General features: G+C 41.2%; 1 protein-coding gene across 1 annotated transcript; it reads right to left on the bottom strand.

The window, feature by feature from the left end:
• Positions 1–1377: 1377 nt before the first annotated feature.
• On the bottom strand, positions 1378–15680 carry sars1 (seryl-tRNA synthetase 1). Its single transcript, XM_022249673.2, has 11 exons — positions 15432–15680; positions 11595–11665; positions 10799–10885; positions 10387–10545; positions 7339–7479; positions 6514–6669; positions 5975–6196; positions 5416–5545; positions 4622–4779; positions 3785–3914; positions 1378–3277 (listed from the first exon to the last, which is right to left on the bottom strand). The coding sequence occupies exons 1-11, from the start codon at positions 15565–15567 to the stop codon at positions 3129–3131; spliced, it is 1539 nt and encodes a 512-aa protein (XP_022105365.1). The 5' UTR covers positions 15568–15680; the 3' UTR covers positions 1378–3128.
• Between the last annotated feature and the right edge of the window lie 2070 nt (positions 15681–17750).

The following is a 17750-nucleotide window of genomic DNA, read 5'->3' as shown; positions in this document are numbered from 1 at the left end:
TCGTGGCCTATTTTGGGGGTAAATTCTGGTCTGACCCCCCTCCCCCACCTCTACGACAAATCCTGGGTGCGTCACTGCAACTGATAGGCAGATCTGAAGTCAGAAATTCTTACTACTTTAATATAATAGCACAGAAGTGAGGATTGCCAAGTGTAATAGAATGTGAGTTATTGGAATTTCATATGTTTATTTTACTTTGTTTTAAGTGCCAAGCTTATTACAGAGCCATTAGCCTATGTACAGCCTACTCTGCATCAGGACAACAGTATTTGTTGAAAATTGATTACAATATTGTGGTTCGTCGAACTCGCATACGCCTTTGTTGTCGTAATTCAAGAAGCACAGCTCCAACGAGTGAACAAAATCAAAAAGATTCGTTTTGCTTCTTGCCTGCTGTTTATGGCTCAAAGGCTGCAATTAGATTTCCATGGTTTGGGTCGGCAGGATCCCATGCTAATTGCAGCGCAAATGACTTTTAATCGCTGGTTGATGTCAACTTAATTGCCCTCCCAGGAAGTCTGAAGTTCTTCATTACTGGGAATTTCTTGCCGCGAGGAATAAGATATTCTTAATGCAATAGCTGCTCTGAGAAAATGTAATGTGAGGGAAATAATTAAATTTGCTTAATCTAATGGTTTTAATTCCCCGAAGTGTGTACAAAGGGAATATTTCCCAAGTTATTTTACACTCTGCACTTTCTTGCCTGAAGCATGGATCAGAACATGGGTCAGCGTACAGGAAATGAAGCCTCGTCCAACATAGAACATACACAGAAAACGCCTCGCAGAGGCCGCCTCCAGAAATTAATTTGAAATCAATTCCAAGTCAGGAAGTGCTACCAACTAGATGATATAGGCCTACTTGTATTTGTATTTCAAGAAGACGCATCCCGCATAAATGAGAAAAAATCCATCGACGATTCTTGCTTGCAGTGGCAATTCCTTCGAAATACAAACTTAAACCTCTAATACATTCAACAAAATATGGAAACTAAAACTTTCGCCCAGTTAGAGCCAAGACGGAACGACCTTTTCTCTTTGTCGTTGCAGTGGTTTCCCGCACCGAGCCTTCAGAATGCGTTTTTCCAAGTGCGTGTAATGTCTCGCTCATTCTTCAAACGATGATTAAATTAACGTAGTAACGGTCTGAATTGAATCTTTACAGACATAATTGGCTTCACTCGTATGCCAAGTTTTCAATATATCGGGCGAGCAACAGCCGAGTTCGGCGGGAGGAAGAATTGACCCCTGCTTTTGCAATTCAATGCAATTTTAAGGTTTAAAAAAAGAATCCTTTCCGTGTGGGTAAAAAAATGAAGCAAGCAACCGAGTCCACAAAGATACACAATTAGAAAAAATGGAACCATTGTAACTGCGATTAGAGTTAAATCATCTTTATTCCGGCCGATGCTTACCTACTCCCAAACAATTCCGTGAGAATGAGTAACTTGTTTTCAAAGCACATTACGCATGTATACTCGTGATCTGCGTCATCCCATCTACCAATAGCGCACTTCGTCCTAAAAGCTTACCGAATATCAAGACACATATATCATATATTGTGATTCAAACGGTGAAACATATGCCAAACAAAACAAAAACAAACAAAAAATGAAAGGCAAGGTTTTTGACTGGGATATCTGCAAAGTTTGCATCAAGTGAATCATCTTTTTAGAAAGTCATATACAGGTATGATAACGGGGCATTTGATAAAAACAAAATTAACATTAACCATTGACGACAGATACTTGTCATGGTCAACAAAAAATATCCTCTTAGTTATTAAAAAAGGAGCAAAATCTTTTCCCTTTACTTTACAGCCTACCTTCTTTGACATGCAAGGCTTATGTTGGCCCCTTTATCTTTACACAAAATCAAGATATTAAAGTTTATGAGCTTGGACAGTTTGAGTATAATTTAATTATTTAAACAGTCTATCACACCTTTGTCAGGGGTGACACTGGGTAAAAATAAAATATCCTCGAAATAATCTCCTGAGGTTTTGAGGGCCCCACAGCAGTGTAGGGTCTATGGCATATATTTGTGTTTGCCTGAAGGACACTCCTGAAAATACCCTTGTCTCGTATTCTCCATCAACTGTACCACATAAAAACACCTTATCGGTGAACTCGAGATTTTCTTGATTTTAAAAGAAAGTGTTTGGAAAAAAATCAGGAAAAATCACGGCAAATCCCATCCATGCTTTATGTAGAACCATCGTGAAACCCTTGCTTTCTTGCTTACAAGAAAATTTACCAGAAATGTTGAGCTTATCATAAAGGATAACAAAAGACGGAGGAGTGAACTTTTTTCTTCAAATCCTTACGTCAAATTCTGAATTTTTGGTCATGGTTTTGCCCCAGCTTCGGTGGTATCTGGGTTCACACCCTGTTGCCTTCACCTCTTAAGTTCATTGTTAATATATAAACATGACATCATTAAGCAATGATAATACTATCTCTTGATAAATAAACTCAAGGGGGGGGTTTCAGATTGCATCGGAGCAAAGCTTGGCCCACAGTGACAAAATTGTACAACTATCAAGACTTACAAGATTCATGATTTGAGAAACCCCAAAAAAACCGGAATAACAGCCCATAATGACAAAAGGCATACATAAAGCTGCAGACAGTAAGGGTCAAAGAAAAATATATAGGACCACTTCTTTTAAACAAAAAAACCCCAGAATTGCACGCTACTTCACAGATATCTGGGTTACATTTATGATAAATCGAGTACAAGATGCCTTATGTATCAGTTCTGTGTGTAATGTGATCTTATGAAGTTCTTGACAGGGGTCACACAAGTAGTACACAGGTAAACAGGATTCAACCGTTTTTAACGATGAAAGGTTGCTTTCAGCAGGAACATATCTTCTAAGAAATTCCAGAATACTAGTACCATAATTATACTAATCACAGCTGACATCACATCATAAGGCTTAATAATTTAATTGTCAAAGTTTGTAGAAGTGCAGAATTTGGAACGGCAAGTGACCACTCTTGTAGAAGGGTAAAACGATGCCGGGGCTCAAGCAAAAACCTCCTGGGTTTTCCCGTGACCGAGTTTTGAACTGGGCTTTACCTAACCATCGGGATATTACAGCTTGCCAAACGGAGAGTTAAGGCGTTACTCTCCTAGCGTCATTTTCTTGACGTCCTCCTCCACCGATTCCTTCTTGGCCTTCTTCTTCCCGCTGTCTTTCTGCTTCTTGTCTTTCTTGGCTTGAGGTTCGTCTGCCGGTGCTGGCTTCACAAATTTGATTAAATCCTTGTAGGCTATTGGGGGGGGGGAAACAAGAGAAGCTCTTTCAGGAAACAAACCGTGTGCGTGAAGGCTTTGTGCATTTTGATAGCCAACGTGATACCAACTGTTAGACACACAATGCTTCGGGCACACTTAAGAACTTACTGCAACTTAACAAAACTGATGAAGAGATTTAGAGTGTCCAAACATCCACCAACTTCAGGTGCTGTACACCATTAGTATCCCTACTCAATTGGCCCTGAAACATTACTCAAAACCATCTCGGCTCCATGGGGAGTATGCAGCCCGGTCAAGCCATTTCAGGTACTAACTGGCCTAACAAGCACGGTGACATTCTCTGCCCTCATGGGTACCCATTTGTACTCCTGGATGGAGCGAGGCAGGCAGGGGATGAAGTGACTTGCCCAAGGCCACAGCGGTATGCCTCATCACTCGATTCAAACCCCTGATCCATGTGAGTAAAGTCTCGCGTGAAAAACTCATCATAACCTCACAGAAGCCATTTTGAAAGTGCTTACAGTCTGGCATGTAGGGTTTCAAGGCATCTGGTACAGCAATGCCTTCATCCGTTTGATTGGTCTCCAAAATGACGCACACCATGCGTGTATTAGCGCACATCGTAGCATTCAACATGTGTACATACTCCGCCTATGGCACAATAAAGCAAAACGCACATGTGATATAACTTACAGCAGGTTGACTGGCAAACAACAGTAGCTTGACCGACTTGGTTGACTGAAAAACTGGCAACTTCAAAGCACCAAAGGTTTCATATTTGCAAGTACGCCCATGTGACCTGAGCAGAGGTCAGGGTGTAAAGGTCATACCACATTACGCAACACACGTATGTAGGAAACTCATGCGGTTTAATCTTGCATAGGAAAACCACACACTAACTTTATTTGAATTCTGATATTTCATTTTAAAATTTTTAAACAGTATGGAAAATATACTTCAATTTTTAAATGATACTTTCCTTAATACAGTGCATACATGTGCATTGTTGTAGTCGAGACCATCACCAGACCACCTCCAGTCTGAATTCAAGTCACAAGCTATTGAAATTGACTGCAACAAAACCATTCCTTTGTCACTCTCCACCCTGTTACTTGTGACTGGTCTTGTGACTGGTCTTGTGACTGGTCTTGTGACTGGTCTTGTGACTGGTCTTGTGACTGGTCTTGTGACTGGTTTTGAGACTGGTCTTGAGAACAACACTGATGAGTTGACTTCAACTTGCTGGTGAAAATTGTCTCCTATGACTTGTAACAGAATCTCTTAAAAATGCAAAGATGAATATTTTGAATGTTTTTTATTCTTTACTGCGTTTATTGGTGAATTGAATCAAGTCACACCTGCTCGTTCATTTTCTTGGTTTGGCCATGCCGTATCAACAGCCGCCTGGACTGGTAGTCGGTACAGTTGGAGCAAGACACCAGCTCTCTAAATGCACCAGAGCCTGGGAACCAGGCCTCTACGTCATGCTTCTTGGCTGCTGCATTATTCAAGGCACCTAAATGTGATGATTACAATTCAGACAATTCAAAGCATACTCAAGGCTTAGCCTCTTTCTTACTCCAATCTCGACACATCAGGTTTGTTATTTACGGGTTTGGGATATTTCAGAAATGTTCATAAATGACGCAAACTGCACTGCAGTTTCATATCAAAATCTAGATTAGATACTGGCCTTAAATAATGTATGTATTTATATCAAAGGTTTCTGGGATTACTTCATGATTTGAAAATGTATACAGCATTCTTAACCCCCGACGTAATTTTATCCTTACAAGTTTGTCAACTTTGAAGTAAAATGCTCAAAAATCTGAGTTCTTTACAGTCAGAAAGGTCAATGAAAGCATTAGAGATTGGGTTTTGGGGGTTTCAGAAATATTGTATCTGTAGCTTGGTGATGCAATTCCAGATGCCAGTTTACTGTCCCACATCCTTCAAATTCCAAAGGGGTTTTGCAGGATTTTGAAGGATGAAGGAGGTAGAGCGCAGCCACTATTACTTCATTTGGGACCTCAGGTGTAAATAATGTTCCATTGGATCCATTCCAAACTGCTGAATTTGAAGACTTGGGAAAGCCCCCTCATATAAAAATGTCCAGGAGGGTTGAGGTTTAGCCCCAGCAATAAGAACGTACCCGAGACGATGTTAACTACTCGATAGCTGACGCCCAACTTTTGACAAAACTCCTCGGCATTCTGCAACAGCTCGTCAAACACCTCCCAGGATTTGTTGTCCTGGGGCGATGTTATACAAAACTGCTCAATCTGAAATGAGATTCACTGAGATCACACGAAAAGTTCAACACACATCAGATAAAGCAATGGATATATCTATTATGGCTTGTGGATTCTGTGAATCAAGGCCACTGGTGAAAGGGGAAGCGGTTATACACAACTTCCCTATGTTTCATCAAAGTCGCATTGTCATTGGCTAAAATTTGACAATTCAACCACCAGGGACCAATGAAATGCCATCTTCTGTTGACATTACCAACAGTAATTGGGAAGCATGTATCAACAGGTTCAAACTGTAGGACGAGATAATCACAGATTCTTTTGGGAATCACAATGTCACCTACAACACGCTACATTTGTTCCACTTCGCAACATAATTTAACACATTTCAAGCACCTCTCAAAGGCCAACAGTAGGCCTGACGTGTAGCATTTAAGGAGGTGCACTGGAGCCACTGACCTTTTCGAACTGATGTACCCTAAAGATGCCCCTGGTATCACGACCATGTGAGCCGACTTCTTGACGGAAGCATGAGGAGATCCCGGCATAGCGCTTGGGGAGTTCGTCTACCGCCATCCACTCGTTCCGATGGTAGGCGGCGATAGGTTGCTCCGAGGTTGCTATCAAATACTTCTCTTCGATAGTCGCCTCCTCTGCCTTCTCACTTCCCTTTCCAATGACCTGCAGACGAGGAATGTGTAGAATATTGTGCAAGTGAGCCATTCTATACATGTAGGTCCAATATGTGACAATGCATCCAAGAATTTTTATTTGGGGGGGGGAGTTGGATATAGGCGACTCTTCCTCACTGGCACACAGTTGAACCACATGAGCCGGTTGTGCCCCAAGCACAATTCCAGCGCACATTTCCCATAAACACCTCTTCGGTATCAAGGGAATTCTACAGACGCAGTAATCACTTAAAACAGATTGCCGAAAAGCAGTATTGCTTGAGGGCATGAATATCGATTTGTTCATGAAGTGGTTGCCATGGATACCTTGTAGAGTTCCTCGTCAAACTGGCTAAGCTGGGCCACCTCCTGCATGACTTCCTTGCGCATAAAGAACGGTGTATAGAGCGGCGTGTAACCTTTCTCATGGAGGAGCCGTAGGGCATACTGCTGAACGGCTTGAGACAGGAACACTGCTGGCCCCTGAAAAGTAAAGGAAAAGAGTTCCTTGACCAAGATGACAAAAAAGGTACATGTATCATTTATAAGACTCTGGGAAGAGAGCATTATATGTTTAAACTGCACATCTACTTTTTGGTTGGAATGGATTGTTGCCAGTGATTTATTGAAAAATGTTAAGCAAAGCCCGAGGAGACTACTTATTATTTAAATTGTCAGCTCTGATGTCAGATGTTGGAAGTTATCTTTAAAACAAATCTCATACTGAACTTAGACCTTTGACCATCCCTCAAACAGTATCAACAGTCTCATTAGGTCACATGACCAGGGACTATCTTCCAGTCATGTGACCATATAGCAACCAATCAGTCTCAACTTCAACCCTTATCCTACTGACAGAAAACACCTGGATTGGTCCTACAAGCTATCATGCATAGTGACTTTTTCTTGAAAAAAATTTGGTTAAAAATATTTTACTAACTCCATACATCCCTCTTCTCAGAGCAAACTTTTATACGACTCACTTCAGCAAAATGAAGTTGATTCCCGATCACTATCCTCAGTAAAACTGTCTCCATCAAATTGTGGCAAATTGCCATCAAAACAGATGAAATAAACAACGGAATCATTAAAATTATTTACACTGAAAAGCTTAGTTGAAATGTAGCATCCACGACTGAGTACCTACTGTACCTTGAGGAAGTAGCCCCTACTCCCAGACACAACAGCCCCTCGATCCCCATCCAATCCATCTATCATGTGAATCAGGTCAACGTGAGAGTACCTCTTCTTGACTTGGCAATCTCCTACCATCTTGACGATGCCGTTATCATCCTGAAAGTCAGACAGGAAACACAGGAGGACTGTGTCAGATGATGTGTAATCCTGAATGAATGCATTAAGCAATTCACACTACCGGTATTTGACCCATTTAGCATTGGAAAACTATGTTGGGATGACCATGAGCATCAGAATGAACATTTGCACTGACTGTAGCAAGACCGCTTTACAGCATTCATTTCTGAATTAAAGTCAGTTCTGGCTTCGGGTTAACTTGCAGAAACTGTGCAGACATCTCTCCAATTTCCATGTTAGGTGTTTGTGTGTACGCAACAGATGACAGTATGGCATTCCACTTCTTAAGAAGTACAAATGACTGCTACAAGTGATTGAACATTCAAGAACAAAACTGACAACAGGGCCTTTTTACATAACCTGAGCAAAATAATTGGGGAAAGGTAGGAAATAAATGTAATATCAAATCTGCCTTTCATCCTTCACTTCTCCAGTCCTAACCCTCTGTCCTAGCAGCAACTTCTCACAGAAAGTTGAAGATAAAAACATGCACATATCTTTAAGAGTTATTTGTATACCACTGACAGCAAACTCAACTCATACTTGAACCGTTAAAGGCACCCACATGTTCCTAGCCGGGGAAAAGCAGCTTGTTGTGGACAGGGGCTTGGCATGATCCACCGACCAAACCAAACACAAATTACCTGCTCAGTTCAAATGGGTTACCAGTCAAAATTCTTCAATGTACATTTAAATGCATTTGACTGGTACCTACACTGTAATTCACTTTTACTAAGCACACAAATTGCTTAGCACTGATTTCCAACACGCAGCACCATGAAATTGAGACCAGGTCAATTGCTGACAAACAACCACACCAGCATAAGGCCCCCCCAAAAAGTCTCCAATTTCTGCTCCCCACGCATGTTGCCGTAGACATGGTAGACCAGTGCATCGGCAAAATAAAGAAGTTTTTTATTTTGCATAAAATGATTTAAAAAAGCTGCCAAACTTACTTTATCAGCAGGAATTTTGCTACCGCGTAATTTTAATGCATTTTAGATGGGTGGGGTTGAGTAATATGTATGGTGAAGAAATCCCCCTTGGCCTCCATATATTTCAGTCGGACACTCTTATCAGATGACGTCATTCGTGTATCTTTACACGAAGGCCGTGTCCAAATCAGTTGGCTACGGCTTGATATTGTGCATGATTCTATGGGAACAGGCTGTGGATGCTGCCAAATACTCGGTGTAATTCCGGCCATAGCCAATTGATTCTGACCTGGGCCCATGTCTGTGAACCAGACAAATGAAGTGGTCTTACGTCTTGCTTACATATACAAATTGAAAATGCTTTTAAGCAACAGACTTTGAGGGGCCAGTCTATTCCAGTGCCGGTGAGGCAGTGACGGTACATATGCATGCAGTGCATGCCGAGTGCAGGCAGTAAGGATGGCCATCGCGTTATGACAACCATACATGTAACAACTCATGCATCGTCACTGGCCAAGAACAAAGGTAGATTAGAGTGAGAGATTTTTTTTTTCCGAGCTGAATTTTTTCCCCAATATTTCATATGCAACTTGTTTCTTACAAGCTAAAACAGAAAACAATGTGCACAGTGCCTCACTTACCCCATGAGAATTTTACTTTCATTTTGACTCTGGAACTGAACTTGTTTTATTTATTTTTTTTCATAGTTGATGTGCAACTTGTTTCCTCCAAGCTAAAATAAAAAAACAATGTGCAAAGAATCTCATGTACTGCTACCTCCTGAGAATTTCATTTCAAAGCAGAAACCGGAGCTGAACATTCAGTTTTCACGTTTCATTTTTCCTTTGTGGTTGTACTACTGTATTTTAATGAGCTCAATCTTGCAAGGAATAGAAGCCTTTTGTCTGAGTGAGATGACTGAAACCGTTGCCTCTTGTCATATTTTATGGTCTTTTTATTAATTCAAAAGTGTTAGCAAGGCCATGCGCTTTAAAGCATATGTGCATGTACCTAATTTCTAAGGGAAAAAAAAGATGAAAAAAAAACACCTGTGCCACCGCACCACATTTGGACCAAGCCCATGACTAGAAACTGGATTCTTTTGTTTTGGCCTAACCACTGCCACCACGTCCTAACCACAGGCAAACAAATCAGGAGGTCAGGAAATGGGAAATTCCAGCTTCTGAGAAGGGAGGGAAACTCCGGGAAAATGAGTCGGGCCTCTTGCACATGTCTAAGCGAAACTGAAACCCTTAAATCCACAGTTGCCCTGGTAGAATGTACATGCACCTGTACGTCTTGGACCTGGTCTAAGATCATCAAAGATTAATTGAACCTGATTTGAATGTATGTGGGTTCAGAAATCAGGGTTCACAATGCTCAATGTTTTAGTTGCCCTGGAAAGGTCAAAATACTATTGAAAATTCCACTCAATGTCAAACCACATCTGACAGGTTTTGGACTAAAACCAAACATGAGGATTTTCCATACCTCAGATTCAGTAAGTTAATCCTGTTCCTCCGTCAAATATGACCGGATTCCATACAATGAGTCCATATCATAGTTACTCCTTTCTATTTTTCTTTGAAAGAGAAAAGTGAGCTTGTTTTCATGCACCAAGCTGTTTGATATCCTGTTAAACATTGAAATTACACGTATGTGGATGAAAAATGTTGGGGGCTCACATTGATTCGTTTGGAGGCTTTTAACTTAAGAGTGGCTCTGGCAACTCTAGACCCATTTTGTTAGGCAGGGTCAAAAATTGTCTACCATGAGGTCAAATCTGGAGCATCTGCAACTATTTCCATCACTCGAAAATGATTCTGCAGCAGCTGTAGTTGAAACCGCATGCATAGACAAATTCGAGAATCAGAAGATGGAGGTGGTTTTAAGAAACTCAGTCTCGGCTGATTTGATTGGCTGAATGTAACACAATCTCATCTTTCTGTACCTCATCGTTACTGATGATGACAGACTCGTGCAGGAAATTGCCAATCTCCATCATGTTCTCCTTGCGAGTTGTCTCACACACGACGCGCTCCTCATTACACCTAGCAATCTGCTCATCAATGAGCTGCCTGGCCTTCTTGAGTTGGGACACGGACAGCTCCTGAGAAAGGTCAGAGGTCAACAGCAGTTCAGTACAAAACAGACAAAAAACAAATCTTGACAAAAAAGATCACAATTATATTTGACAAATGTCTGTGTCTTTCTGTAAACTTGCAAAAAATGGAAAACCAAACCAAAAACAAGGGCAGAGGTACAGTACATGTATAGTATGAAGCCATAAAAATATATATATGCATGAAATTTAGATCTCAATGAGACGGGGGCTTTGCTAAGACTACCAGTCCTAAGATTACCTTCAAATCTTCTGCAATGCAATCATTGAGGGTCTCTGCAATCTTTGCTGGGAGTTGCTCATCTTCACTACCAACCGGCTCCTTTTTCTGCAATCATACAATAAATGAACCAAACGATTTCAAAACTGGGTTTGAAACTTTGAGAGGCAGCGGTAGCAGGTAAACCACTCTATGTTCACTGCGCATTTGAAATCGTGATCTTGCTGGGTCCAACACTATTTGGTGGCCGGTCATCTCAGCAGCGACAACATTATGAATTCACACAAAACACAGCAAAGGGGGAAATACTGTCACTGTAGCAGTGCTTGCCTGATGGTTTTACATTGTTGCCATGACCTGAGCACACTACGACTTGATCTACAATTTAAGAACAGAAATCAATCTTTGTTTTCGTTTTTGGTCACTGTCTCAGTACAGATTCACTTGTCAGTGTGGAGACTGGGACTAGAATAAGAACAGACACTGACTTCTGTTCTTAACAGAATAAAATGAATGTCCATTTTATTATCAAAAATGGAAATTAACCCATTTTCTATCCTTTTTGGACGACAAAAGAGAATTTAAACTTTACCAAGAATGAGTCAATGGTTTCATTCCATGTACATACTGTACATGTAAAGACTGCACAATGATTCATATTATGTATGCGTGGGGTTATTTACATATACATGTAAGTACAACAAAAATGCATTATGCATAAACTTGGGGAAACACTGCCAAACGTGACCAGCCCCCTTTATCTACTACGCCTCGCGTCATTAACAGAGAGCTGGTATTGGGCAGCAGGAGATTCTACCTTCATTTTTTCGCCGATGGTCCTGCTGCAGAGGTTCTTCATCTTGTTCAGGTTGTCAGCTTCATAACGCACTGGTGGCAAAATGAAATGCAGCAGGTAGATCAAGAGGCACATTCAAGGTGAAAGTCTTATTGTATCCACTTGCAAAGTACATTAGTATCCGAGGAAAATTTCTGGAAATACATGTAAGTACAATTTTAGCTGGTACACCCAAATACATAAGCGTATATTCAATCATCAAAGGGGTTCCTGTCTGAGCTGACCAAGTTGCCTGTGTGGCAAAGTAAGAGTTACTAGATAATTTTCTTCAAGCCATGAGAACAATGCCCACTTTCTTGCTTAGAGTAGAGTACTCTTTTGCCCTCAGTATTATTTTGTATTGTACTCTTCCTGCTCATGAGAGGGCGAGTACTGTACTCCCTAAGAGTAAGAGATGGAGGAACTGAGTATTGACATCATGCGAGCTAGTCCTCTTGCCTTCGTAAATATGATAATACTTGTTACATGTATTTCTCTTGAAAACACGGTAAAAAAAAACGCTTAGTGATGGCCATGAACTCATATGACACCATGGACAAAAATCACATAAGTCCATATCGGCCCGTGTACGGCGGCATGTGTGAGGCTACAGTGTCTTTAGTATGAAGAATTCAAATTGTTAGGTTAAATTTAAAGTTAACTCAGTGTACCAGATTTTATTCAATTAGAAACTTCCCGGTTTGTGAGAATCGAAACCTAAAATTCCAAATGTTATTCATTTCACCCTGTACAAATACTGTGTACTGGGAAAGCCTCTTAAATGTCACTTGAAAAAATGCCCGTGTTTCAAAACTTGCAGAAAAACCTCATGTTTTTGGGGGGGGGAACTTTTGATGAGGAGTTCAGTTTGAATGTTTTGTTTTGCCCTTCCCCCGAGTTCTTCAGCTCTTGAAACTTCAGAGAAATTTCCTTTAACTACCAAATCACTGGCAAATCCCTAAAATGTTTGCCCTGTGACAGTGTGTTGTTCTAAAATGTTTGATCCAAATGTTTGGTCATTTTGGGAAAGACTGCACTGAGAAAGTGTCTGCTGGGATCAAAAAGTTAACCCTGTCACTTTTTCCAAATGTTTGGTCCAATAACTGAAACCTGTAAGTACAAACTGTACAAGCTAAGCCCTTTGTTGCTGCTCCTTTTATAGCAGTAAACATTTCCTTGAACAGCTTGGAACTCCTAGGTTCTCTTAAATAACTCTTGCATCAGACCTCAACGTCAACACAAGCAGGTGCGCAAAGTGGTATGTGTTACACTTCCTCATGGGAAAAGTTGGCATCAGGTGCATGTTAGCAATGCTGATGCAATCAAGTGAAATGCATATAAAATGCAAGCAAAGACAGTACAAATACTCAAAACTATGCCCCCCCCCCACAGAACAACTGAAGAAAGCACACCAATTACTGGCAGACTTTTGACATATGAGCATGGTCTGCTCTCAGTAAAATACTTATTTGTTCGTCTATTAAAGGTACATGTACATGTGTCTGTGTTTTGAACAGAGTAAGTCTTTGGGTTCTAAACTGGGGTTGGAAAACTTTGTTCTTGAACTGTTTGCTTGACAGATGCACATTGTACACATCATACATTTTGTTCTACAATGTCTTTGTCCTGTAAGATATCCCATATCCACACTCCTCAGCCATTCAGGAGAGGGCAACTGACCACGCATATTTGAGTAGTCCTTGGAATTAACAATCATGATTTCACAAGTAGACATCTACATGTTGCTACATACTGCTACAGGATGTACGGTATCTAAACAACTTTATTGTACAATACTGGAAAAAAATAGTATACTCTGTATTTAAGTACTTCTATTTTGTTCTCCAAATAGAATTCATCTGAAATTAAATACCTGGTACATGTAGGCCTCTTACCATTTATCATTATAAAGCTACATGATATTGTTATTTCTAATGCTCAAAAAGCTTCTCAGAAACCAAATTAGTGAATGCTGTAAATCCCCTGAATTTTGAGTGACATAGGAAAACAGAGATCTGATAAAAAAGGACCCCTTCTGGAATTTCCTGCGTTGTAACAATGCAAGGGGAACTCCAACATTTCCAGCAGGTGTGAATGAGTAAAGCTCCATTCTATTTTTGACCAGCTGGCCCACTTTAGAGGAATACCTGTAAACTAGTCGGGATAGAACTCAGCATTAGTTGGAATATTATGCCAAAATGTAATAATATCAACTCCATTTAGAAACATGTACATTGCACATGTATAAATTTAACATGTTTAATTAACAATGCTTTTTGTCACAAAGTTCCACATTTCACATGCAAATGATTCCATCCTACATGTAGTAGATTACTCTCTGTTCCATGGAAAGTATGCATTGACCCTGTACATGTATGAACATGTGTACATCTGATTACAATCTTTTTTTCAGATCAGTGTTAAGTTATGTAACAAGAAGGAATTAACAGGAAAATTTGCACTGGTACATGTACGACTTTGTACGTGTAGGCCTATTTCCATTGTCCTTATATTGGCATATTCAGGAATTCTGAGGCCAATGTTGGTTTAAGAAACAAGTAAAGTACATGTTGTACCAGTAATTCATAAGTCATAACTTTTGAGGTTTTCTAGCAATAATTAAGAAATTCAAAACTGTGTCTCAATTGTTTTTAAAGGTAATGTATCCACTGCTGCCACTGGGTTTGAGTGCATGTGAGTGTACTCTCACACTGCAGAGAATGCTTTATTTACGTGTGGCACAGCGCCATTCTCATACCAGGCTCTGGCTAGCGGTTCTTGTGCCCCCAGCGTACTAGTGCCTTTATACATGAAGTGTAATCATGTACTCAGGACACAGTTCTGTATACAGATGTACATACGAGCACCCGGACCAAATGGCTGGTGCTCGTCCATCTTGACGATCAGGGAAAAATGGCAACAAAGAGCCCAGGGTTTGGTCTGTGAGACCCAAAAACATTTTGGTCAAATACCATTTCAACCAGTCAGGCTGTGAGGGCGGTTTGGTTACGAATTACATAAATGTACCGTATTCACATACATAATACATGTACAAGTACAAGTACAGGAGGTGGCTGCAGCGAACGCACATGTGTACATTGTACTTGATACATGTACATGTAGCTAACCACTTACGGTACTTGTGGCTACTAGTACCTGGTACATGTACATGTCCACTTCATGACTCTGACATGCGTATCTGATGAGGATCAGGAAGTTTGTTCCATCTTTTCTGTGGAGTTGCCATAGATTCACCCCAGCTTTTTTCTTGGTACAGCTACATGTCGACCACATTTGGGAGACACTTTGGGGTAAACTAAGAAGTAACTTTATTGGAACATTCCCGCTTAAGAATCCATTTTCATTTTTCATTTACCAGGCAAAAAAAAAGGACTTCTTTCAAAGGGGTTTCAAAAAGTGGAGAGCACAATAAACTGGGTAGCTCTAGTGGTACCGTACTTGTACTGATGGCATCTGCAGGGTAAAAGTTACACAGCCATTCAATTGGCTACACAGCCTACAAATTCAAAATATAATATGGGCAGACATGGCAGATACATGACATCATCATCAAGTATGATACATGTACATGGACTACAATCCTGGACAAATCAAAATGCCTCCCCCTCGCCCCCTGTCAATGTTGTTTCTCATTGGGTTAGCTGGGCTTAATCTTGGTCCAATAAATGACCTCAATATTGAATGGGGGAGCGGGGGGATCTTTTCACCGCGCTTCCCACAAGGTGTTCCGACTATTTTGTCCAGGATTGCAAAATCAACAATGAACGTACAGTATGCATGGTATGTGGATCGACTTACACTTTCGCCATTTGGTGTCCGCTTCGACCACTTTGTCCACCAAAGTCACATCCTTGTAACGCTTGGCTTGATTCTCCTTTATCTTATCTGGAATACCTCCCTTGTCAGCACGAAAAAGCTCTATGTCTAACACCATTTTACTGGCAAAACCTGTTCCGAATGACACTGATTAGCACGGCTCCGCACAACGGACACTACACAGTCAGAACGGCTCAATAGTGTACTGATGCAATACTTTCCACTGATAATCAACCCAATGAGCAACATGTGCATGTGAGTCTGTACTCCCTGAAACCAAAGTTAACGGTTGAATTTGTAGACGACAGGGATCTTAACAAGAAACGTTCGCGATAGGTCAGAGGTCGTTGATTTAGCCGGTCGCAACAGCGCTCATGCACATAGTACACCGAATCCACGGTAAAAGGCGCGGCATGATGTTAACTTCAGTATAAAGACTGACAACATGGATAAATACCCTCACTTCCAAAACATGAGAAAAAATCGTCACAATTTTCTCAGGTTTCAAGACACCCATCAAATTAAAGCTCATTTCCTCATCTTACATTTTAGTTGCTTACCGATGACTGGATAGTCAATTGTTTAAAAGTTTTCTTACTGAATGTTTTTATGTCTTGTCAAAATTATACTCTCCTTCTTGTTTTTTTTATTATGTCACTGTATATTGTAAAGATCATGTACATCTCAAAATAAAAAAAAAATGAAGTGATCAATGATAATCCCTGAAACAGTCGTGGGGCCCAATGCATTTTTCACAAACCATCCAGTCCACGGGTCCACAAAATGCGCTTGACAATATGCAAATCGGGATTTGGTTCGCGCAGGCAATTACTGGCCTTCAATTAACCATGTGTTTTATTCCTCCATGAATTAAGCGTATGACGCCTTCGTCTACGGTTCAAGATGATTTTCCCTGTACAACTTTCATGAACGGCACAATGTACCCAGTGGAAGCAAGCCGCATTCCACCGAATTACTTGGCTACGGCTCACACACACACTCCTACGGTAGCCTCTATTGGGACTTACATGCCTCACACGCTGTTGGCGCGGCGTTCGCCCGGGATGATGCAATCATTGGAAATATTGCTGACTCGCGCCCGCCTAACTAGTAGGAATGAGTACGAGCCATATTCTGTGAAGCAAACCCTGGGAGGGAAATATGAAAGTGGCCTTTCCCTTCGCCCCCCTCCAACATGAATATGAGAGACGATGAAAAACGGGGCTGAGGAAGCCTAGGGTAGGCCTATCTAGTTTTAAGAGCCTCCTCCAACCTCTTCCAGGCGACTGGCGTTTTTTGTGTCGAAGCAAATTTGTAAAGTAATTCAAAGCGAAAAATTTTGTAGGAAAGTTAATCTCCTCTATAAAGAAGGAAACTCCTTCCTACCGAGTCAAACTCGAAAAGTGCCAGGGTAGTTGCAAGTACATGTTTTTTTTGGGGGGGGGGGACTGGTGGGCGACGGCTGTTGGTCGTGATAACGCCCTCTCGCGTTCTCGTGAACGACACCTTGCAACTAGGCTAGTGGTTGCTGTTAGTAGCGAGTCCAGTCTAATCACCAGACCATTATGCTCTGTCGAAGAATAATTTCAATGTCCAGTGTTACTTTGCACACTTGGCATCTAATATTATGATACCGGCTCCTCTTTGCCAAGCCCTCTTCTAGCGAATAGCTGAGTGAGATAGGGTCGGTTAGAAACCACATCACAATTCCAATGTACGTCATGCATCTGTCTGGAAAATAGAACGGAAGCTCATGATCTATTTGCAAAAAGCCAATCATTACTTTCAACCGCGGGGAATAGTGAGGCCTTTTACTCTTCAGCACAAGGTATGGGCGACATGTTGTAGGCCTACGTCGAAAAGGTGACGTCACGAAGGCTATTCGAAGCTGTATCGAAAAGTGGTGTGGAAGAGTTGGCTGGAGTTTTCCAGAAAGAAATAGTGGCTTAGATTTTTGAAGGTAGCATGTAACTCCTCGAGGGCTGTCGCTCAGTGTTCTTCCAATGCCGCACGCCAGTCCTTTAGCAGCGTGGCATGATATTGCCTTGAGCAGAAGCACCCCTCATCGTTTAAAAAGAGCCCTTAACGCTTGCCATTCGTAGTAGTTTGTGAACTAGCGACGTTCAGTTCCGACCGAAGGAGCCGCCGTTGCTAGGAAAATTATGCCCTCTCTTGGTCCAGCTCGGGGCTCATAAAATACAAACAAGGCGTAGGGAACAAACCTGTAGTTCGTTCTACGTGGCAGGACCAGTGTGAAACAAACTAAGGCTGGTAGTCAGTGAAAAATATTCAAATCACGTT

This window comes from Acanthaster planci, linkage group LG04 (genome assembly GCF_054643075.1).
Source record: "Acanthaster planci isolate LZ-2023a linkage group LG04, COTS_SCS, whole genome shotgun sequence".
In the NCBI taxonomy this organism is placed as follows: Eukaryota; Metazoa; Echinodermata; class Asteroidea; order Valvatida; family Acanthasteridae; genus Acanthaster; species Acanthaster planci.
The sequence above is the reverse complement of the archived record's forward strand: the minus strand, read 5'-3'. Positions and strand labels throughout refer to the sequence as shown.